Source organism: Gekko japonicus, unplaced genomic scaffold, assembly GCF_001447785.1.
Source record: "Gekko japonicus isolate JY-2015 unplaced genomic scaffold, Gekko_japonicus_V1.1 scaffold544, whole genome shotgun sequence".
Taxonomy (NCBI): domain Eukaryota; kingdom Metazoa; phylum Chordata; class Lepidosauria; order Squamata; family Gekkonidae; genus Gekko; species Gekko japonicus.
Window position 1 is genome coordinate 47,760 of NW_015167550.1, and position 17,711 is coordinate 65,470.

General features: G+C 46.4%; 1 protein-coding gene across 1 annotated transcript in view; it reads left to right on the forward strand.

The window, feature by feature from the left end:
• The first annotated feature begins 12,788 nt into the window (after positions 1-12,788).
• The window catches only part of COL1A1 (collagen, type I, alpha 1), a 54,715-nt gene continuing 49,792 nt past the window's right edge, over positions 12,789-17,711 (forward strand). The window contains exons 1-5 of the mRNA XM_015413671.1: positions 12,789-12,976; positions 15,296-15,487; positions 16,810-16,847; positions 16,956-16,991; positions 17,683-17,706. Of these exons, the coding sequence (XP_015269157.1) occupies positions 12,895-12,976; positions 15,296-15,487; positions 16,810-16,847; positions 16,956-16,991; positions 17,683-17,706 (372 nt within the window). The 5' untranslated portion in view covers positions 12,789-12,894. The remainder of the gene's footprint in view (positions 12,977-15,295; positions 15,488-16,809; positions 16,848-16,955; positions 16,992-17,682; positions 17,707-17,711) is intronic.

A 17,711-nucleotide genomic window follows, 5' to 3' on the forward strand; every position in this document is an offset into this window, starting at 1 on the left:
CTGTATTACTAGTCTGAAGGCTTTATTCTTTATGAGTGCTGTGTGAAGGAATTTTCCTACATATACATGATTGAAGTCTTCTGTACACTATCAGTACTTTATAACGTAGTTTGAATTCTTTGAAGAAGAACCTTCGAAACGAAGATTAAAATCCGGAGTCTTTGTCTACTTACAGCTTATGGACTTATGTAACTACTTATGAACTAATGGATACTATTTATGGACTTGCACATGTTATGATGTAATCTTCCTTTACTGATATATGTGGTCCTTGTTATCTTTGTTATTTTTACAATATATTTTCTTTAGCATACCTTTGTGCACTTCATGATCTGCGTTATTTATATAGTGCTTGCTTGCTTAGGGAAACGAGCACTGCCATCTTAAGCAAAGTTACACCCCCCTAAGTAACTGAAGTCAGTGGTTTTAATGGAATGGCAATGTGGTTCTGCCAGTCTGCAGCAGAAGGCGGCTACACATAGCACCGATGGGTAGTTGTTGTGGACAGATTCATATGTCTTTGTGACAGTGCAGGCCTGCCCTGTCTTGCGCTTATAGTAAAGCACCAGTCTCCATTTCATGAAGGACCGTCTCCTTCTATATGTCCCTGTGCGCCAAGCCAATGTTCCCTCTAAGCTGTGGAGTCTTATGAGCAAAAATTCTGCTTTGTGAGCTACTGGCGTAAAAGTTGTGAGCAAGCGATTTGGCAAAGGTCCCTTATTGAGTTCCCAGATGGTATATCCTTAATAGTCATATCAGCCAGTGTGATGTAATGGTTAGAGAGTGTCAGGCTAGAACCGGAAGTACGCTGGTTCTATGTGCGCCAACTGTAGTCATCAGACAGCCATCTCTTGGTTATCCCACTACTTAGGGTAGCCCGTCCAGCATTGATAAGAGCCTAGGGCTTTTTTCTTTTTTTTTTGTCACGACTCTGGTTCTGTGGAATGTACGGATGCCAGACTTCCCCAGTGCAGGCGGGGGTCCCCCGGTTTCAGGCAGTCCTCTCTGCCCCCCAATTACTCCCCCCCAAAAAACCAGTCAAGAAGCCGGAAATAAACGTGATGTGCCTACGTGACCTGGAAGTGACATAGGCACATCAGTGACATGGAGGGGACGCTCTGGTTTTTGGGCAAAACTCTATAGTAGAAGCTAATTCTACTATAGAGTTTTGGCCAAAAAAACAGAGCATTGCCCCCGATGTCCCCAACGTGAACATGTCACTTCTGGGTCACATAGGCACATCATGTTTATTTTCAGTGTTCCTCCCTGCTTCCAGTAAGTTCACCGCCCATCCAATGCTCCCTCTAAGCTGTGGAGTCTTGCGAGCAAAAATTCTGCTTGGTGGGCTACTGGCATTAAAGTTGTGAGCCAGCGATTTGGCCGCTGCATACATTAGTTTGCTCTGGAGCCATCCTTCCTGAGCTAAGGCAAAAATGTGTGAGCCGGAGGCTAAAAAACTGTGAGCTAGCTCACACTAACTCAGCTTAGAGGGAACACTGCGCCCCATCCCTTGCCAGCAGGTCTGAAGGACTTGGCAACCCTGACTGGCCAGCATCTTTTAATGATGGGAAGAAGAGACTTGGGGTTTGCAATATGTTATGGACATATTATTTTTACATTCAACATATTATTTTTACATTCATACTACAAACGTTTTTACTACTCTTATAAGCCACCTTGACCTACAAGGAAAAGTGTGATATAAATGTTTTAATAAACAATAAACTCCTGGGGGCTCAACATACAGACCTTGCATTTTGGCCATCCTTTTACAGCCTCCTATCATCTCAGGAGTGGAGGGGATCCATTAATCTAGTCCCCTAGTCTGACACCTCTCCCCTCCTGTCTTGGCACCAGACGTTTTAGGTCTCCCGCTCTGGTGGGAGAGCTCTCACCCCGGTGCTTCTTTCTTCTGCTGCTCCGCAGTGGTGGGGAAATCGGTGTCACACCAGCACTGCAACATCACTTCCTGTGTGAAGCCAGAAGTGAGGTCACCACTAAGGTTCGCCTGAAACCAACAGGATGATGCCACCTCCAGGTTTGCACTGGAAGTGATGGGATGGCATTGGTGGAACACTCCCCTTCGAGTCTCTGTGCCCCTTCTCCCACATTTCACCCAGAACACTCATGGTGCACCTCACCAGCTTTTGGAACGGTGTGCAGCCAGAAAGCCTTAGATCCTAAAGTTAAAAAGTCATTGTTTCCTTTAGCGGGATTTTTGGATTGGCATCCCACTTTCTGATTGGTCCCAAAAGGGAACTCTCCAGTCCCTCCAAGCCCTTGAAAAGGGTGCACAAACAGTGTAAGCCTTTTGTCTCCTTGCGTGCGGCCCAGGATGCCTTGAGAGGTAAGCAACATCTACCTGTTATGTATTGGGATTGAATCATCCCTGAGACTGGCTGAGCTTGGAGCACAAGAACAATAGCCTGCCAGGATTCTGAAAGTAATCGATCTAGTAGTAATGTTATGTAAATAGCCTATCACACTGGAAGTGAGGTGTGTTTGGCAATTGCATGCTATTTAACTGAGCTGAGGCTCTGGAGTCCTGTCTTGCTGTTGGTGAAATCACAAATAAAGTTGAGCTGATCACTAGATTCGAGCCTGCTCATCCATGGAACCCACTATTGAACATAACCCTCAGGCAGGGAGATGCTTATGTGATGTGATAGCTGCTAAGCAACTATATTTCTTTTCACTTTCCTGCCTTTTACCTGGCTATAAATCTGCCCCAAGTAACTGTTTTTGTATGTGCTCTTTCGAATAAAAACGGTAAAAACCTGCTATCTGGACTGGAAAGAACTTAGCCATAAAGCCTGCCTCTCTGAAGCATATAACCTTAAAATCCCGGAGAAAAGGAAGCTGGGGGATTTTAGCATTTTCTCCTCATATGCAGGCACACAGACAGACCTCCGATAATAAATCTATTGGCTAAGCTTGCAGCAGTCTGTCCAGTCTGAATGTTAAATATGACAAGTCACAAATGATGGCAGGAATTAACAAAGGGGATCACTTTCTCTGGAGCAGGGGGTCTGCAAGTTTTTACAATGAAAGAGCCACGCAACGCCAAAATTTAGTGTGTGAGATCGACAAAGAACTGGCCCAAGAAATTCTATTTGCATTAATGAAACGACTCAACATGACTGACCATTGACATGTGGATTAATAACCCCTAACATTCCCACAGCCTAAACACTGGTTGTTGCAAGTCCCTTTTTTACAATGTGGCACACACAAGGTCTCGCGATAAATTATATGCACAGGAGGATGCCCTAACGTGGATCGCCCAGGCGAGCCTGATCTTGGAAGCTAAACAGGGTCAAGAGACCACCAAGGAAGCCCAGGTTCATGACTCAGAGGCGGGCAGTGGCCAACCACCTCTGAACGTCTCTTGCCTTGAAAACCCTGCAGGGGTCGCCATAAATTGGCTGCGACTTGATGGCAGCTTCAGCCACCACCCTGCATAATTGTTTTAGTGCGCTAGCATAAATCTGTGCACAGTTCACACTTGGATTACTTGGCAGACATTCACCCCTTATCATTTCCCCAGCTGTCAGACTTCTCCAAGAAGAGACTTCCCCAGTGCAGGCGGGGGTCCCCCGGTTTCAGGCAGTCCTCTCTGCCCCCCAATTACTCCCCCCCCAAAAAACCAGTCAAGAAGCTGGAAATAAACGTGATGTGCCTACGTGACCTGGAAGTGACATAGGCACATCAGTGACATGGAGGGGATGCTCTGGTTTTTGGGCAAAACTCTATGGTAGAAGCTAATTCTACTATAGTGTTTTGGCCAAAAACCAGAGCATTGCCCCCGATGTCCCCAACGTGAACATGCCACTTCTAGGTCACATAGGCACATCATATTTATTTTCAGCGTTCCTCCCTGCTTCCAGTAAGTTCACCCCCATCCAATGCTCCCTCTAAGCTGCGGAGTCTTGTGAGCAAAAATTCTACTTTGTGGGCTACTGGCATTAAAGTTGTGAGCCAGCGATTTGGCCGCTGCATAAATTAGTTTGCTCTGGAGCCATCCTTCCTGAGCAAAGGCAAAAATGTGTGAGCTGGAGGCTAAAAAACTGTGAGCTACCTCACACTGCCCTCATCCCTCGCCAGCAGATCTGAAGGACTTGGCAACCCTGACTGGCCAGCATCTTTTAATGATGGGAAGAAGACACTTGGGGTTTGCAATATTATTTTTACATTCAAACTACAAACGTTTTTTACTACCCTTATAAGCCACCTTGAACTACAAGGAAAAGCGTGATATAAATGTTTTAATAAACAAATAATAAGTAAACGAAGGTGGCACATATAAATCCTGGGGGGAGTGGGGCTCAACATACAGACCTTGCATTTTGGCCATCCTTTCACAGCCTCCTATCATCTCAGGAGTGGATTAATCTAGTCTCCTAGTCTGACACCTCTCCCCTCCTGCCTTGGCACCTGACGTGTTAGGTCTCCCGCTCTGGTGGGAGAGCTCTCACCCCTGTGCTTCTCTCTTCTGCTGCTCCTCAGTGGTGGGGAAATCGGTGTCACGCCAACACTGCAACATCACTTCCTGTGTGAACCCAGAAGTGAGGTCACCACTAGGGTTCGCCTGAAACCAACAGGATGATGCCACCTCCAGTTTTGCACTGGAAGTGACGGGATGGCATTGGTGGAACACTCCCCTTCGAGTCTCTGCGACCCTTCTCCCACATTTCACCCAGAACACTCATGGTGCACCTCACCAGCTTTTGGAACGGTGTGCAGCCAGAAAGCCTTAGATCCTAAAGTTTAAAAGTCATTGTTTCCTTTAGCGGGATTTTTGGATTGGCATTCCACTTTCTGATTGGTCCCAAAAGGGAGCTCTCCAGTTTCTCCAAGGTCTTGAAAAGGGGGCACAAACAGTGTAAGCTTTTTGTCTCCTTGCATGCGGCCCAGGATGCCTTAATTGAGAGGTAAGCAACATCTACCTGCTATGTATTGGGATTGAATCATCCCTGATTGAATCACCCCAGAGACTGGCTGAGCTTGGAGCACAAGAACAATAGCCTGCCAGGATTCTGAAAGTAATTGATCTAGTAGTAATGTTATGTAAATAGCCTATCACACTGGAAGTGAGGTGTATTTGGGTTTGGCAATTGCATGCTATTTAACCAAGCTGAGGTTCTGGACTCTTGTCTTGCTGTTGGTGAAATCACAAATAAAGTTGAGCTGATCACTAGATTCGAGCCTGCTCATCCATGGAAACCACTATTGAACATAACCCTCAGGCAGGGGGATGCTTATGTGATGTGATAGCTGCTAAGCAACTATATTTCTTTTCACTTTCCTGCCTTTTACCTGGCTATAAATCTGCCCCAAGTAACTGTTTTTGTATGTGCTCTTTCGAATAAAAACGGTAAAAACCTGCTATCTGGACTGGAAAGAACTTAGCCATAAAGCCTGCCTCTCTGAAGCATATAACCTTAAAATCCCGGAGAAAAGGAAGCTGGGGGATTTTAGCATTTTCTCCTCATATGCAGGCACACAGACAGACCTCCGATAATAAATCTATTGGCTAAGCTTGCAGCAGTCTGTCCAGTCTGAATGTTAAATATGACAAGTCACAAATGATGGCAGGAATTAACAAAGGGGGTCACTTTCTCTGGAGCAGTGGGTCTGCAAGTTTTTACAATGAAAGAGCTACGCAATGCCAAAATTTAGTGTGTGAGATCGACAAAGAACTGGCCCAAGAAATTCTATTTGCATTAATGAAACGACTCAACATGACTGACCATTGACATGTGGATTAATAACCCCTAACATTCCCACAGCCTAAACACTGGTTGTTGCAAGTCCCTTTTTTACAATGTGGCACACACAAGGTCTTGCGATAAATTATATGCATATGCACAGGAGGATGCCCTGACGAGGATCGCCCAGGCGAGCCTGATCTTGGAAGCTACAGGGTCAAGAGACCACCAAGGAAGCCAAGGTTCATGACTCAGAGGCAGGCAGTGGCCAACCACCTCTGAACTTCTCTTGCCTTGAAAACCCTGCAGGGGTCGCCATAAATTGGCTGCGACTTGATGGCAGCTTCAGCCACCACCCTGCATAATTGTTTTAGTGCGCTAGCATAAATCTGTGCACAGTTCACACTTGGATTACTTGGCAGACATTCACCCCTTATCATTTCCCCAGCTGTCAGACTTCTCCAAGAAGCCCTTTAGTGCCATAAAAATCTTTGCCTGCTGTTCTCTTCACACACAGTTGTCCAAGCATCCCACCTACTCCTCCAAATGTACCTTAACTTGAAGATTTCATTTTCTTTTTTCCAAGAGCCATATTTGGTTCCATACTTTGGATCTAGGGCTGTAAAGTTGCAGACTCCTGCTCTGGAGTCTATGTGGTAGGGTTGCCCAACCCCCGTTTTTGTGGGGCGCTTCCCTGTCCCTGGCCAGCTGGCTAGTGGGGAGAAATCCTGCCCCCAACTGGACTGAAAGGTGACGTGATGACGTTAACCGGAAGTGATGTCATCACGTCGCCGACAATGCTCTAGTTTTTGGGCAAAACTCTATGGTAAAATCAGCTACAAACCATAGAGTTTTGCCCACAAACTAGTGTCGCCCCTGACGTCGGTGACATGATGCTGTCGATTCCGGGTGATATCATCATGTTGCCTTTCGGGCCTGTTGGGGGGGGGTGTGTGTCCTGGAAAGGACCAAGGATCCCCCTGCCGGCTGCCAGCCAGGGCCCTGCATGGACCTTTGTCCTGATCCAGCATGACTGCTTAAAAACCTCCACTTCCACCCCCACCCATACATTGAAAACCAGATTCCAAAAGGCTTCGTGATGGAGGCTGGCAGCGGTTAGTTCCTGTGAGTCCATTGGGAGTGGTCCACGGAGAGGCCCCAGTGACAAAGACAAGCACCCTACTGATTCCCATTTCCCTCGAGTGTTGCCAAGGCCCCTCTGGCCACGGGCAGGTAATGGGGGTGGGTGGGTAGGGACGCCAGCTCCAGTCTGGAAAACTCCTGGGGATTTGGGGATGGAGCGCTGGGGAGGACAGGGACTTCAGAGGGGTACAATGCCATTGAATCCACCTTCCAAAGCATTCATTTTCTCCAGGGGAACTGATCTCTGTAGTCTGGAGAGGAGCTGCTTGAAGAGGCCCACATCCCTATCTCCCCCTTTCTCCCCTAGCGCTCTTCCTTCCCCACAGAAACGATGACTTTTCTCCTTTCTTTCCCCTTTCCTTTCCCACTGCATTCTCTTCTCGCTTGTTTCCTCGGCAAACCCATCACATTCCTGAGCCCAAACTGCAGACTTCGAGTGATGAGGTGGCATCTCCCGCTCACTCTCTCCCCCTCCTTTGACGGCCTCCCCCCTATATATATATATATATAAAAACCCATGGCATTCTTTTCTTTTTTGGTCATGCTGCAAAAATTAAAGACACATCTCCAGGCTGGAAAGCAGCCAGCTTTTTCAAGTTTCCAAAAAAGAAGACGGGATGGGAGGAGGAGGAAGAGGAGGAGGAGGAGGTGTCTCTTGCAACGTGTCTGGGTTGCATTGCTACAGCCTCGAAAGCTGGCCAGATCTTGAGAGTCGGCGATGCTGAAGGGGGAAAGAAGGAAATAAATGAGTCTCTTTGGTGGAGTTTCTCGGTGCAAGTTTAATTGCAGCCTGTTTAAGAAACACAGAGTCAGAGAGGCTGGAGAAGGACTGCTCATGGCTCCTTTTCTGATGTGTCCTTTTTTGCCTTTAGAAGAACACGCCGGGATTGAAAAGTGGGGAAATACAGACATGCAAAAAACCTATTAAACAGCAAGGCGATATCTGGAAGATGGGGAGGCCAACAGGAAAGAGATTAAGAAAGGGACCAAGGGAACAGCTGGCAAGCCCATGATATAACAGCCAAACTGATGCTCTGGATCAGAACCTGTCCGGGAACACCATTTAAACAGCACAAAGTTTCATGATGAGAAAAGGGTGGGAAAGAAATAATGAATACACCTTTCCTCCACCCTTTCTCCAAAGAGCTCAGGGCAGCATACATCCCCTCCTCCCTATTTTGCTGCACAACAACCCTATAAGGTAGGTTACGCCGAGACAGAGAGTGGCCCAACCTGAACCCGGATCTTGGATGTAGTGTGACCGCCCTGGCTCTTTAAGAACTTAGAAATGCCTAATTTCCCTCCCCCCCTTGGCTCATTTCTATGAATGAGAAAGCAGAGCAGCTGATTCTGATCTTTTGCAAAACCCCACTTTGGAAAGGGGAGCTGGAAGGGAACACGTGGCACTCAATGCTTACTGAGGCAGGGACAGGGATCGAGTATCTTTAATAATAGGATATCACCCAGAGGATGGACCGACAGGTAACAGGCCCGGTCAGTGTACTGAAAAAGCAACAAAGAATCGTTTTAAATGGACACGGGTCTTCCCGAGTGTTAATGGCATTGTGTAAACTGCCATTCCTCCCGTGTTCAAATTATGTGTGTTTTCACCACAGGCTAGAGGACATGATCACACCCATACGGCGAAAGCACACAGGAACCTGAGGTTTATCGGTTCAGGAATTGTCTCCCGTATCCTCTGAAGGCACAGCCACGCAGTATTTCTTGCAATATCCATGCAGCTCATTCAGTCCCTGCATGCCACACGTCGTCATCTCCCAAAGCCGGTGGGGGTGAATGCTTGCTCAGACTTTGCAGTCTGCTTGACAGGCTTCCTGCTGTCAGGGCAAAACCACCCTGGGAGGAAAAGGCCCTTTCCAGTTCCCTGACTTGTGGCCATGCAACACAACAGCGGTCCTGTGAACATCCCGACCTGACACGGTTGTTGCAAGGATAACCCTCAGGGAAAGCTCCTTGGAGAAAGGGAATGGAGTCAAGATGATCATGCCCATCAGAGGAGAAACTGGTTCTATTACACTGGGGGGGGGGGGGGTAACAAAACCACACTAGTTTACTCACATCACTGCCTTCTCCTGAGTCAGACCGTGGGCCTACCAAAGTCAATATTGTCCATTCTGACTGGCATCAGCTCTGCAGGGTCTCACGCAGAGGCCTTTCAACTTGCCTCACTGGGAGAAGAGACTGCCGGTTGGGCTGGGCTGGGGGTATTAACCGGGGAGATCATATATACACAGAGACACAGACAGATAGGTCCTCTTAGCATCTTTCTCTCCACCTTTGTTCTGGGGTACCATTGTACGGTATTACCGTCTGGGGATGGCTTACGAGCAGTGTTCCCTCTAAGCTGAGTTAGTGAGAGCTAGCTCACAGTTTTTTAGCCTCTGGCTCACACTTTTTTGTCTCAGCTCAGGAAGGAAGCCTCGAGAGCAAAGCGATTTATGCAGTAGCCAAATCGCTCACCCACAACTTTAATGCCAGTAGCTCACAATGTAGAATTTTTGCTTACAAGACTCCACAGCTCAGAGGGAGCATTGCTTATGAGCACTTAATTTTGTTAGAATTTTGTTCGTGTCCCTTCTGCGGTGTGTCACTGTTAGGTTACCAACCTCAAGGTGGGACCTGGAGTTCTCCCAGAACTTCAGCTGATCTCCAGACAGCCGAAATCAGTTCCCCTGGAAGAAATGACAGCTCCAGAAGGCAGATTCCATGGCATCATATTGCCACTGGGTTTCCTCCCGTCCCGAAGCTCTGCCCTCCCTAGGCACTGCCCCCGAATCTCCAAGAATTTCCCAACCCAGAGTTAGAAACCCTTGTCGTCGTGAGAGCTCCATCTTCCACAATCAATTTCTTCAAGCAGAGCAAGTAGCATGTAGGATGCTGCTCATAATTATTTATTTTATATATTTATTTATAAGTTCAATTTATAGCCCTCCCTCCCCGCGACACGGGCTCAGGGCAGCTCACAATCAGGCATAAGCCAGCGCACAAAACATATTTAAAAACCATTTAAAAACAATTTCTACAATATTACGACATTATTATTAAGTGCTCTGGATGTTCCGCATTGATCTTCCATAAAGATGACGTATAATGCTGTTATATCCACTCAGTGCCATCTGTTCCACTTGGCGCTGTTGTTCTTTCTTCCAGGGCCAAAAGATGATAGTACAGTAGTGGTGGCTCCTACTCAAACTCCTGGCGGAAGAGCTCCGTCTTGCAGGCCCTGCAGAACTGTGCAAGGTCCCGCAGGGCCCGGGTCTCCTCCGGGAGCTCGTTCCACCAGGTAGGATATGTTTTCCAAATGATGCTGATCTCTGAAGACCTTGCTGGGTCAAACCTACTCACACATGAAGGAGTACACAGGTTGGGTCTGGGCTCCCCACCTTATGTAAGAATCAGACCTAAGAGAAAGGTTCTCAGTTCCCATGTGAGAGGTGTTCCGTATGCTTCAGGAAGGCACGTGTGGAGAAGTGTCTTCAGCCTCCCCCTTGCCCTGCACCTTCTTCCCAAACAGAAATGGTCCCAGAGGTGCTCTTTGGCCCATTGGGGAAACCCATGTTTTTGCTGAGTCGGTCTTACAATCATCCCTAAAGTCTGCTGGGCTCCACTGTGCTGCGACCCAGCAAAGAGCGCAGCATTTGCAGATAGAAACCTGAGCTCCCCTATGTTGTTTGATGAGCAAGAAGAGGGGTCTCAAATCCTGCAGCCACTCAGTTCTTCTGAAAACAAGTTCATACAAATGCATTTTTTTGGTCTAACGTTTGAGTTTTGTTGCTTCATTTTTTTCATGGAGACCTTATTGTTCCTCATTGTGTGTCCTCTGCTCTTTCCTTCCCAAGCTGTTTGTCCCTCATTTTAGGCTGAGGGGCATGGTTTACCATGGCCTGGTCGAGGCATACATATCTATATGAAGAACACACACACCAGTAATTGCAGCTTCTAAAAATTGCACAGTAACTTGTACGTTGTCCTGATGCTCTTTCTTTTCCAACCAACGTGGCTCTTCATGCTCTGGAACAGCCATGGAGTCCTGCCAACTTTAAGAAAAAGGAAAAGAAAAGGATAGGCCCTTGAGGTCCATCAGGGAGAGAGTGTGTGATTTTTCCCTACTGTGCTCTCACAGCATTTTCGTTTGAATTTGCAAAACATTTTTAACCTTAGGGACTTAAAGCTTACCTGTATACACCTCTGTGAAATAACTGGATTAAAGTTCCGTTAAGTTGGTTTTTTCATAGTTGGTGCTACAAATCAGAGTCTGGGGACAATTTTCTGATTTTATCCATTAGGAAAGAGGGGGGGAAACCCCTTATGGTTTTCTTAGTATTTTGCACACACATCCACACAAACAAAGGGGAGGCAGTATTAAGGGTCACGTTCCTTTCTAGGACAAAAAACCCCACAATTTTATGCATTATAACTTATAAAGAATTGTCCTGTTACTTGCATATGCAAATGCTTCTTCTCCCCCCCCCCTTTGCAATCCTATATGTATCCTTTTAGCCAGGCAACCTTCAACACTGACTATAATACAAAGAAATGTGCATCGAGTAAGTGTACTTTTATGGTGGAAGGAGTGGTAACAAAGGGAAGGTTGTAGCGATGATAGTACCATCCTAAGCACATCAATTCTGAATCTCTCGCAGGGTCTTTTCAATGGGGCTTGCGCTCAAGAAAGTGTCTTTGAATTACGCAAAGAGTCATCTAAACCTCAAGCTACATTGAAGTATGCCGACGTGTCGCTGTTTCAGAGACTTATACGCTATGATTTGAAATGTGGTCAAAAATCGTAGCCTGTCACTCCAATACTGAGCCCAAGATGTGGAAGCGAATATATGGAATTTCCACATAAATGTGTTGAACCAAGAATGTCAGCAAAAAGATCAGCTTCCAAACTTTTCTTTCCAAGCAGTAAGCAACAGGTATTCTGATCCAGAGCCCCATGTGTGCTGTGACTCACAGATGGAGCTCCTGTGCATACGGAGGGAGGGATGAGCAGGAAAGCCTTTGAAAATCAAGGAACTCTGTACATGCACCGGAGCCACTGAGCTGAGCAGTGCTGGTATTCTACTTACCAATGACTGCCCCTATTTTTAAACATCTGTTATCGGCTGCTTCGAGCCAGCTCTTCTTCTCTTTCAGTACATCCTACTCTAAGCCGTGCCTTAATGGTGCCTCGATTTACATTCCTCTGCTTTAAATTAGTCATTATAGCTTTTTTTTCCAGAGAGAAAAAGAGAAAGATGATGAGGGCTGGATACATAAAATTAAAGCCGATGGCAACAAAGTCTTTGCTGACACCGAACGGAAAGTTCGCAAGGTTCCCGAAGTTTTCACTTTGTATGTTAAGACAAGACTGAGCCCCACATACAGTTTGCTCTATACCACCCTCTGCTGCCTCACCTGTACAGGTGCCTTTTCTAAATCAGGCAGGGATTGAGAATTCCACCTTACAGCTCCCTGCTCTTGCAAGCAATGTAACATTCAGGTTTTGCAACAACCCCTTCCAACCTTCCTAATATTCTTTAAAAAACAACAACAGTATTTTCCCTTTTCTTTGAACCACCCCATACCTTCCTCCATTCCCCATTACATTCCTCCCTCTTCACGCACACTGTACTGCCAACTCAGAGGATGCACTGGTTTGGAGAAGGAAGATGAACAGGGTCCATGCTTTTGTGATTGGTTAGAAAGGGGGTTGGCTTTGATTCTCCACTTTTTTGGGGGGGAGGGGGTACGTGTGTGTGTGTGTCTGAGTGTGTGTCTTGGGGTAGGCTGAACTGCTCTGATTGGCCGAGGGGCTGGCCCAAGATCTCCCCCCCTGCAACCCTCTGAAGCCAGCAAAGAAGGGATCCACCTCTGGGACACTGGACCGTATAAAAAGGGAGCCTAAGAACTTGACAGAGTCAGTAGGAAGTTTCTGCTGGGGTCTGGAGTGGAACTACATAAATCACACCATCCCTGTATGACTGGACTCTAAAGCAGAACCAAGGATACAAAGAGTCTTCATGTCTAATATTTAGACATGTTCAGCTTTGTGGATTCCCGGTTACTGCTTTTGATAGCAGCAACTGTTCTACTCACCAAAGGCCAAGGCGAAGAAGACAGTAAGTACAGGAACTTATGCAACTCTGGCCGCTATGCATGTGCTAAATAACAGTGTTTATTGTAGTCGGTTTGAGAAGGGGAGAGGGGAGGACTGACCTTTTCCCCTTGCTTGCTTTTCCGGTCTCTTCCTGAAGGACGAAACCTGTTTTTCCTCAAGTTGTGGAAATCCAGAGGTTGTCAAGTGACCGTCAACCAGGGGGGGGGGGGGAGTTATCACTGTAATGGTATTTCAGTGACATGCACCCCTGTCTCGGGATATGTAGATATAAGGACAGGACAAGAAAGAGCTCCTTCTTAAGATATGGTCTTGAGAATCCTGTTCAAGGAGAGAGGTCACCAGATGTTCGTGACCTTTCTGAAGCTTCTGCGGTTGGCATGAAGGCAGGGGGAGAAAGGAGACAGCAGAGATGAGAAAATGCAAGCGTTTCTTCCTCCTTGCTCTTTGCAAGTGCTCTATGGAGAAACGAAATAACCTTCCAAAACCCAAACTTAACCAGCTGCACATAGCCTTGGGCGTGTTTCTCTCTCTTCCCCTCCCTCCCTCCCTCCCTCCTCTTTTCTAAACATGTCCCTTGGGGCAAAGCAACAAGTTGGATGAATTAGAATTTCTGCAATTCTTTGCCAAGTTCAGAAAACCAGGGAGGGGAGGGAGTGGGTTGTGATTGGAAGGGAGCGGGAAAGAGGAGAAGTTGCAGATGATGGGAAAGTCATTGTGTATTCTTGGAAAGCAATGGCTGCGAGGAGCAGGAGCAGGAGCAGGAGGAGGAGGAGGAGGAGGAGAATAGTTGTGGGACAAGCCCATTTTCCCTGCCTTGCTAAAGAAGTCTGCAAAAATCATCAGGCAATTATTAAGGGGGGGGGAGCTTCAAGATGAGTCATAAGGAAAAATGTTTGAGCAACCAATAAAGCACAAAAGTCTAGACATCACTTCATAGACAAAGCCTGTTGGATGTTCGGGATTCGGAGGGATGGTTTCCTCCATCAAGTCCAAAGGCGACATCTAGTGGCCACTAATGGACTCACCCTTTCCCTGTTGCATTGGTCAGAAGGCAGGGAGGGGAGGGGATGCGGGGAGTGGCCTTGAAATGGGTCAGTACTGATCAAAAGGAGTCTATTCCGGGGTCAACAACTAAAAAGCGAACATCCTCTAACTGGGGGGAAATAGAAAAAATACACTCTACCAACAGCTGAAGACTTTTGTGATGTGAGATTTTGTCTCCAGTGGTCTTGCTGCCATCTAGTGGGGGATCTGCTGTTTTCCTGCAACGATTCTAAGAGGCAGTAGTTCCAAGTTCCAAAATCCCATCCGCTATTATTTTATCATCCCCCCTCCCCTGTAATAGATGGCTTTCTCCCCTCTTTGCAATAAGTAAAACAGCTGCCTAATGGCTTTACGGGAAAACTTACTTCTATAGCCCATTGCTCATTTTGTAATGAGAATTAAGTCCTATACCTGGAGAAATAATTCTTAAATGCAGAACTCATATTCCCATTTTAAAACATTTACAGTGGTGGTGGTGGAGGAGGTGGCAGGGAATCCCTAAATCCTCTCAATCATCAGCCTTTGGTGTTCCTCTTCTTGTTAGCATCCTTCAGGTCTGTTCCATTTAACATCCTTGGCGCTACTAAATGCATTGGTTTCTGAACAAACTGGGATAGGATTTCAACCAAGGTGACAGACCAAGGCCACTTGACTTCTGACTTATATTTAACACCTGCTGACTTCCCTCCCTTCCTAAATTGTCTGCACCGGAACCAATCTCTCAAGGCCACGGGCCCTGGGCAGAATACATTTCCTTCCCCTCCATGGGTCCTCCTTCAGTCTAAATTCCTGACTCCTGACATTCTCTCTCTCTCCTCTTTATCTCCTTCCTTTCCCCCCTTCCAGAATCTTTTCATAAGGCTGTTAACTTCTTTCTCTCTTTTTTCTTTCGTGTTTGGTTTGGCTTCAGCTCCAGAACGCTGAGGTTACCAGTTGGATGTAACAACTGGCCAGAGGTTTTTGTTTAAATTCCAAAGCAACTGGAAAGAGTTATTGTGGGTCTGGCTCATTTCCTGTGTCATAGAGTTGGCTTGATGAAAAGCAGATGACAATCTGGAATAACAACAACAACCAAAGTATCTCTCCTCGTGAAGTAAAAAGGGAAGAGGAGAGAGGGAAGGATCGAACCCAAATTCTTTGAGAAACATTTCTGCCCCTGGTTGATCCATCGTCAGAGATTCTCCCGTATGCTCTCTGCTCGGCTGTCAGGTCTGGCTCCCGGCCGGATCTTTGCCTCCTTGCTTGACTACCTTGTTTCCTTTTCTCGTTTCTTCAGTTCCATCTGTGACCTGCATACAGGATGGAGTAACGTACAACGACAAAGATGTTTGGAAACCTGGAGACTGCCAGATATGTGTGTGCGACGACGGCAACATCCTTTGCGATGAAGTGATTTGTGAAGATACAGCCGACTGTCCCAACGCTGAGATCCCCTTTGGAGAATGCTGTCCAGTTTGCCCCGATACCGGTACTCACTTCATTACCCTGTCTCCTGCCACCTCCTATCCGTTTGTCCCACCACCTACCAGCCTACCTATTGACCTGTCCACTGTTCCACCTGTTTCGTAATATCCTTCCTTGCTCCTAGCTAGCTGTCCAAGGATTTCCTTCCCACCCACGTAACCCTCACCCTTCTTATCTATTATATTCTAGTCTATTCCAGCTGATTCCATTAAGTCACCTGGAATCATTTCAGGGCCTTGACCCATGCAATGGAAGCCCACTGCCTCCTCCTGCACCACTACCCACCAGGTCTGAGCCGAGTCCCTGTGGCATTGCCAGAAGGGTGGAGCGCAGATCTGACTGGCAGCAGTGTAGGAACAGGAAGTGGTGCCCACACCACTGATGGCCAGGGGTCAGCTGAGCCCAGTGATACATCAGCATTCTGCTCACTGTGCCACTCCAAGCCGTTGCTCGGATGGCTTGGCTGGAGAACCCTCCCCGATCCGCTCAGCTAACGATCTGACATCTCCTAACCTGCCCAAGCATCCAGCCATATCTGATCCTTCTTCCACACTTTCTTCCCTTCCAATTTTATCCACCCAACCAATAGCATCTACATGCGCACCCAATTATCTCTCTAGACGCACACCTATTATTCGTCTATCATTTTCTAATCTGGTCAGCTAGCCGACACCTCCCATTCCCCCACCAACCCATTCCTCATGCAGCTAGTGATCCGAGGCCTTGTTTTCATCGCCAGCGCAACAATAACAAACCACCGCCCCGATCTAAGGCCACAGTCCACATCTCTTTTATGACTATACCATTTGGATTGGCAAATATCAGTATTTGTGTAAATATTATGGTGTCTGTCAAGTGCATGCTGTGGATTAATGGGGAAGGCAAGGTTTTGGGACCCTAGAACAATTTTAAGAGACTGTCGGTCATTTTTTTTCAGGATATTATTATTATTATTATTCCATCAAAGTTTCCTTAATTTTAACATGACACTAAAATGGAGGCACTGGAGTCAACCGGACACCATTTCCTTCCTTTGAAATGTAAATATTTCAAATGGAAATGCCTAAGCAGTTTGGTTGATGTGAAAACTGTTCCTCAGATTAGCACAAGGCATCTTCTAATTAGGCTCATATTGAGAGCTCCTCATTCCTGGATTCCACAGGAAAAGAAGCCTGCTCTCTCAAGGATTATTACTATTTGTTAATCTAATTTGATGCTCCAATAGCACAGGTGGTATTACGTGGCTTTTGCAGAGGTTCGTCAGTGGCTGCAGATGATAATAACAACTTTTGAATATTAACGGACCTTTTTGTTTCTTTGTTTAAGATACCTCTCCTGTTTACACAGGCAATGAAGGTGTAGAGGTAAATGGCTTCTTTTTCCCCATAAACCTAACTTTCATTTCTTTGTATAGATTAGTTTTGTTCTCTGGGCAATAATAGTCTAATCACAATTCTCTTCTTACCTGGCAGGGTCCTAAAGGAGATCCAGGCCCAAGAGGAGATAGGGTAGGTCTCTACAACTAAACCTTGGATTATTGCAGTTGAACAAAGAACAAAATTAAGGACTGGCAAAATACTGTGTAAGACAGTCAATAAGATGCTGAAAACCCTTTCTTTGGTTCTACATGAAATTTCCCTTCCTGGATGAGAACAAAAAATAGCCTACTTAGATACCGTATTTTTCGGACCATAAGACGCACCTGACCTAGTTTTTAAAGGAGGAAAACAGGGGAAAAAAATATTCTGAACCTTCGGTCCATAAGACGCACTCACTTTTCCTCCCACTTTTTTTGGAAGAAAAAGTGAGTCTTATGGTCCAAAAAATACGGTAGTTCTTGTAAATTATCCTGCTCTATAAAAACAGCATTAATTTTTTAAGCACTATTTAGGGATATACAAAATGCTCTAGTCTTCACTGCAACTTTCAATAAGAAGTTCAGCATAATTTTAAGTATGCATCCACCTGTTGTCTCAGGCAGGTACAAGGCCGTAATGTAATTCATAACAGACTTCACCACAGGCTAGATGTTTCCAGATTTTTCCATCCAAGTTCCGGTCTTGCTCCACCTTATTTGGGATAGATGTGCCCCTGTTTCAATTTGTGTCCCAGTGTAGTGATTTCCCCCGCCAGGTCTGTGGGTCAGAGGATACTGTGACAAGGGCTAATATGGGGGGTGCTTATGATTTTTATCTACAGGGACTTCCTGGCCCAGCTGGCAGAGATGG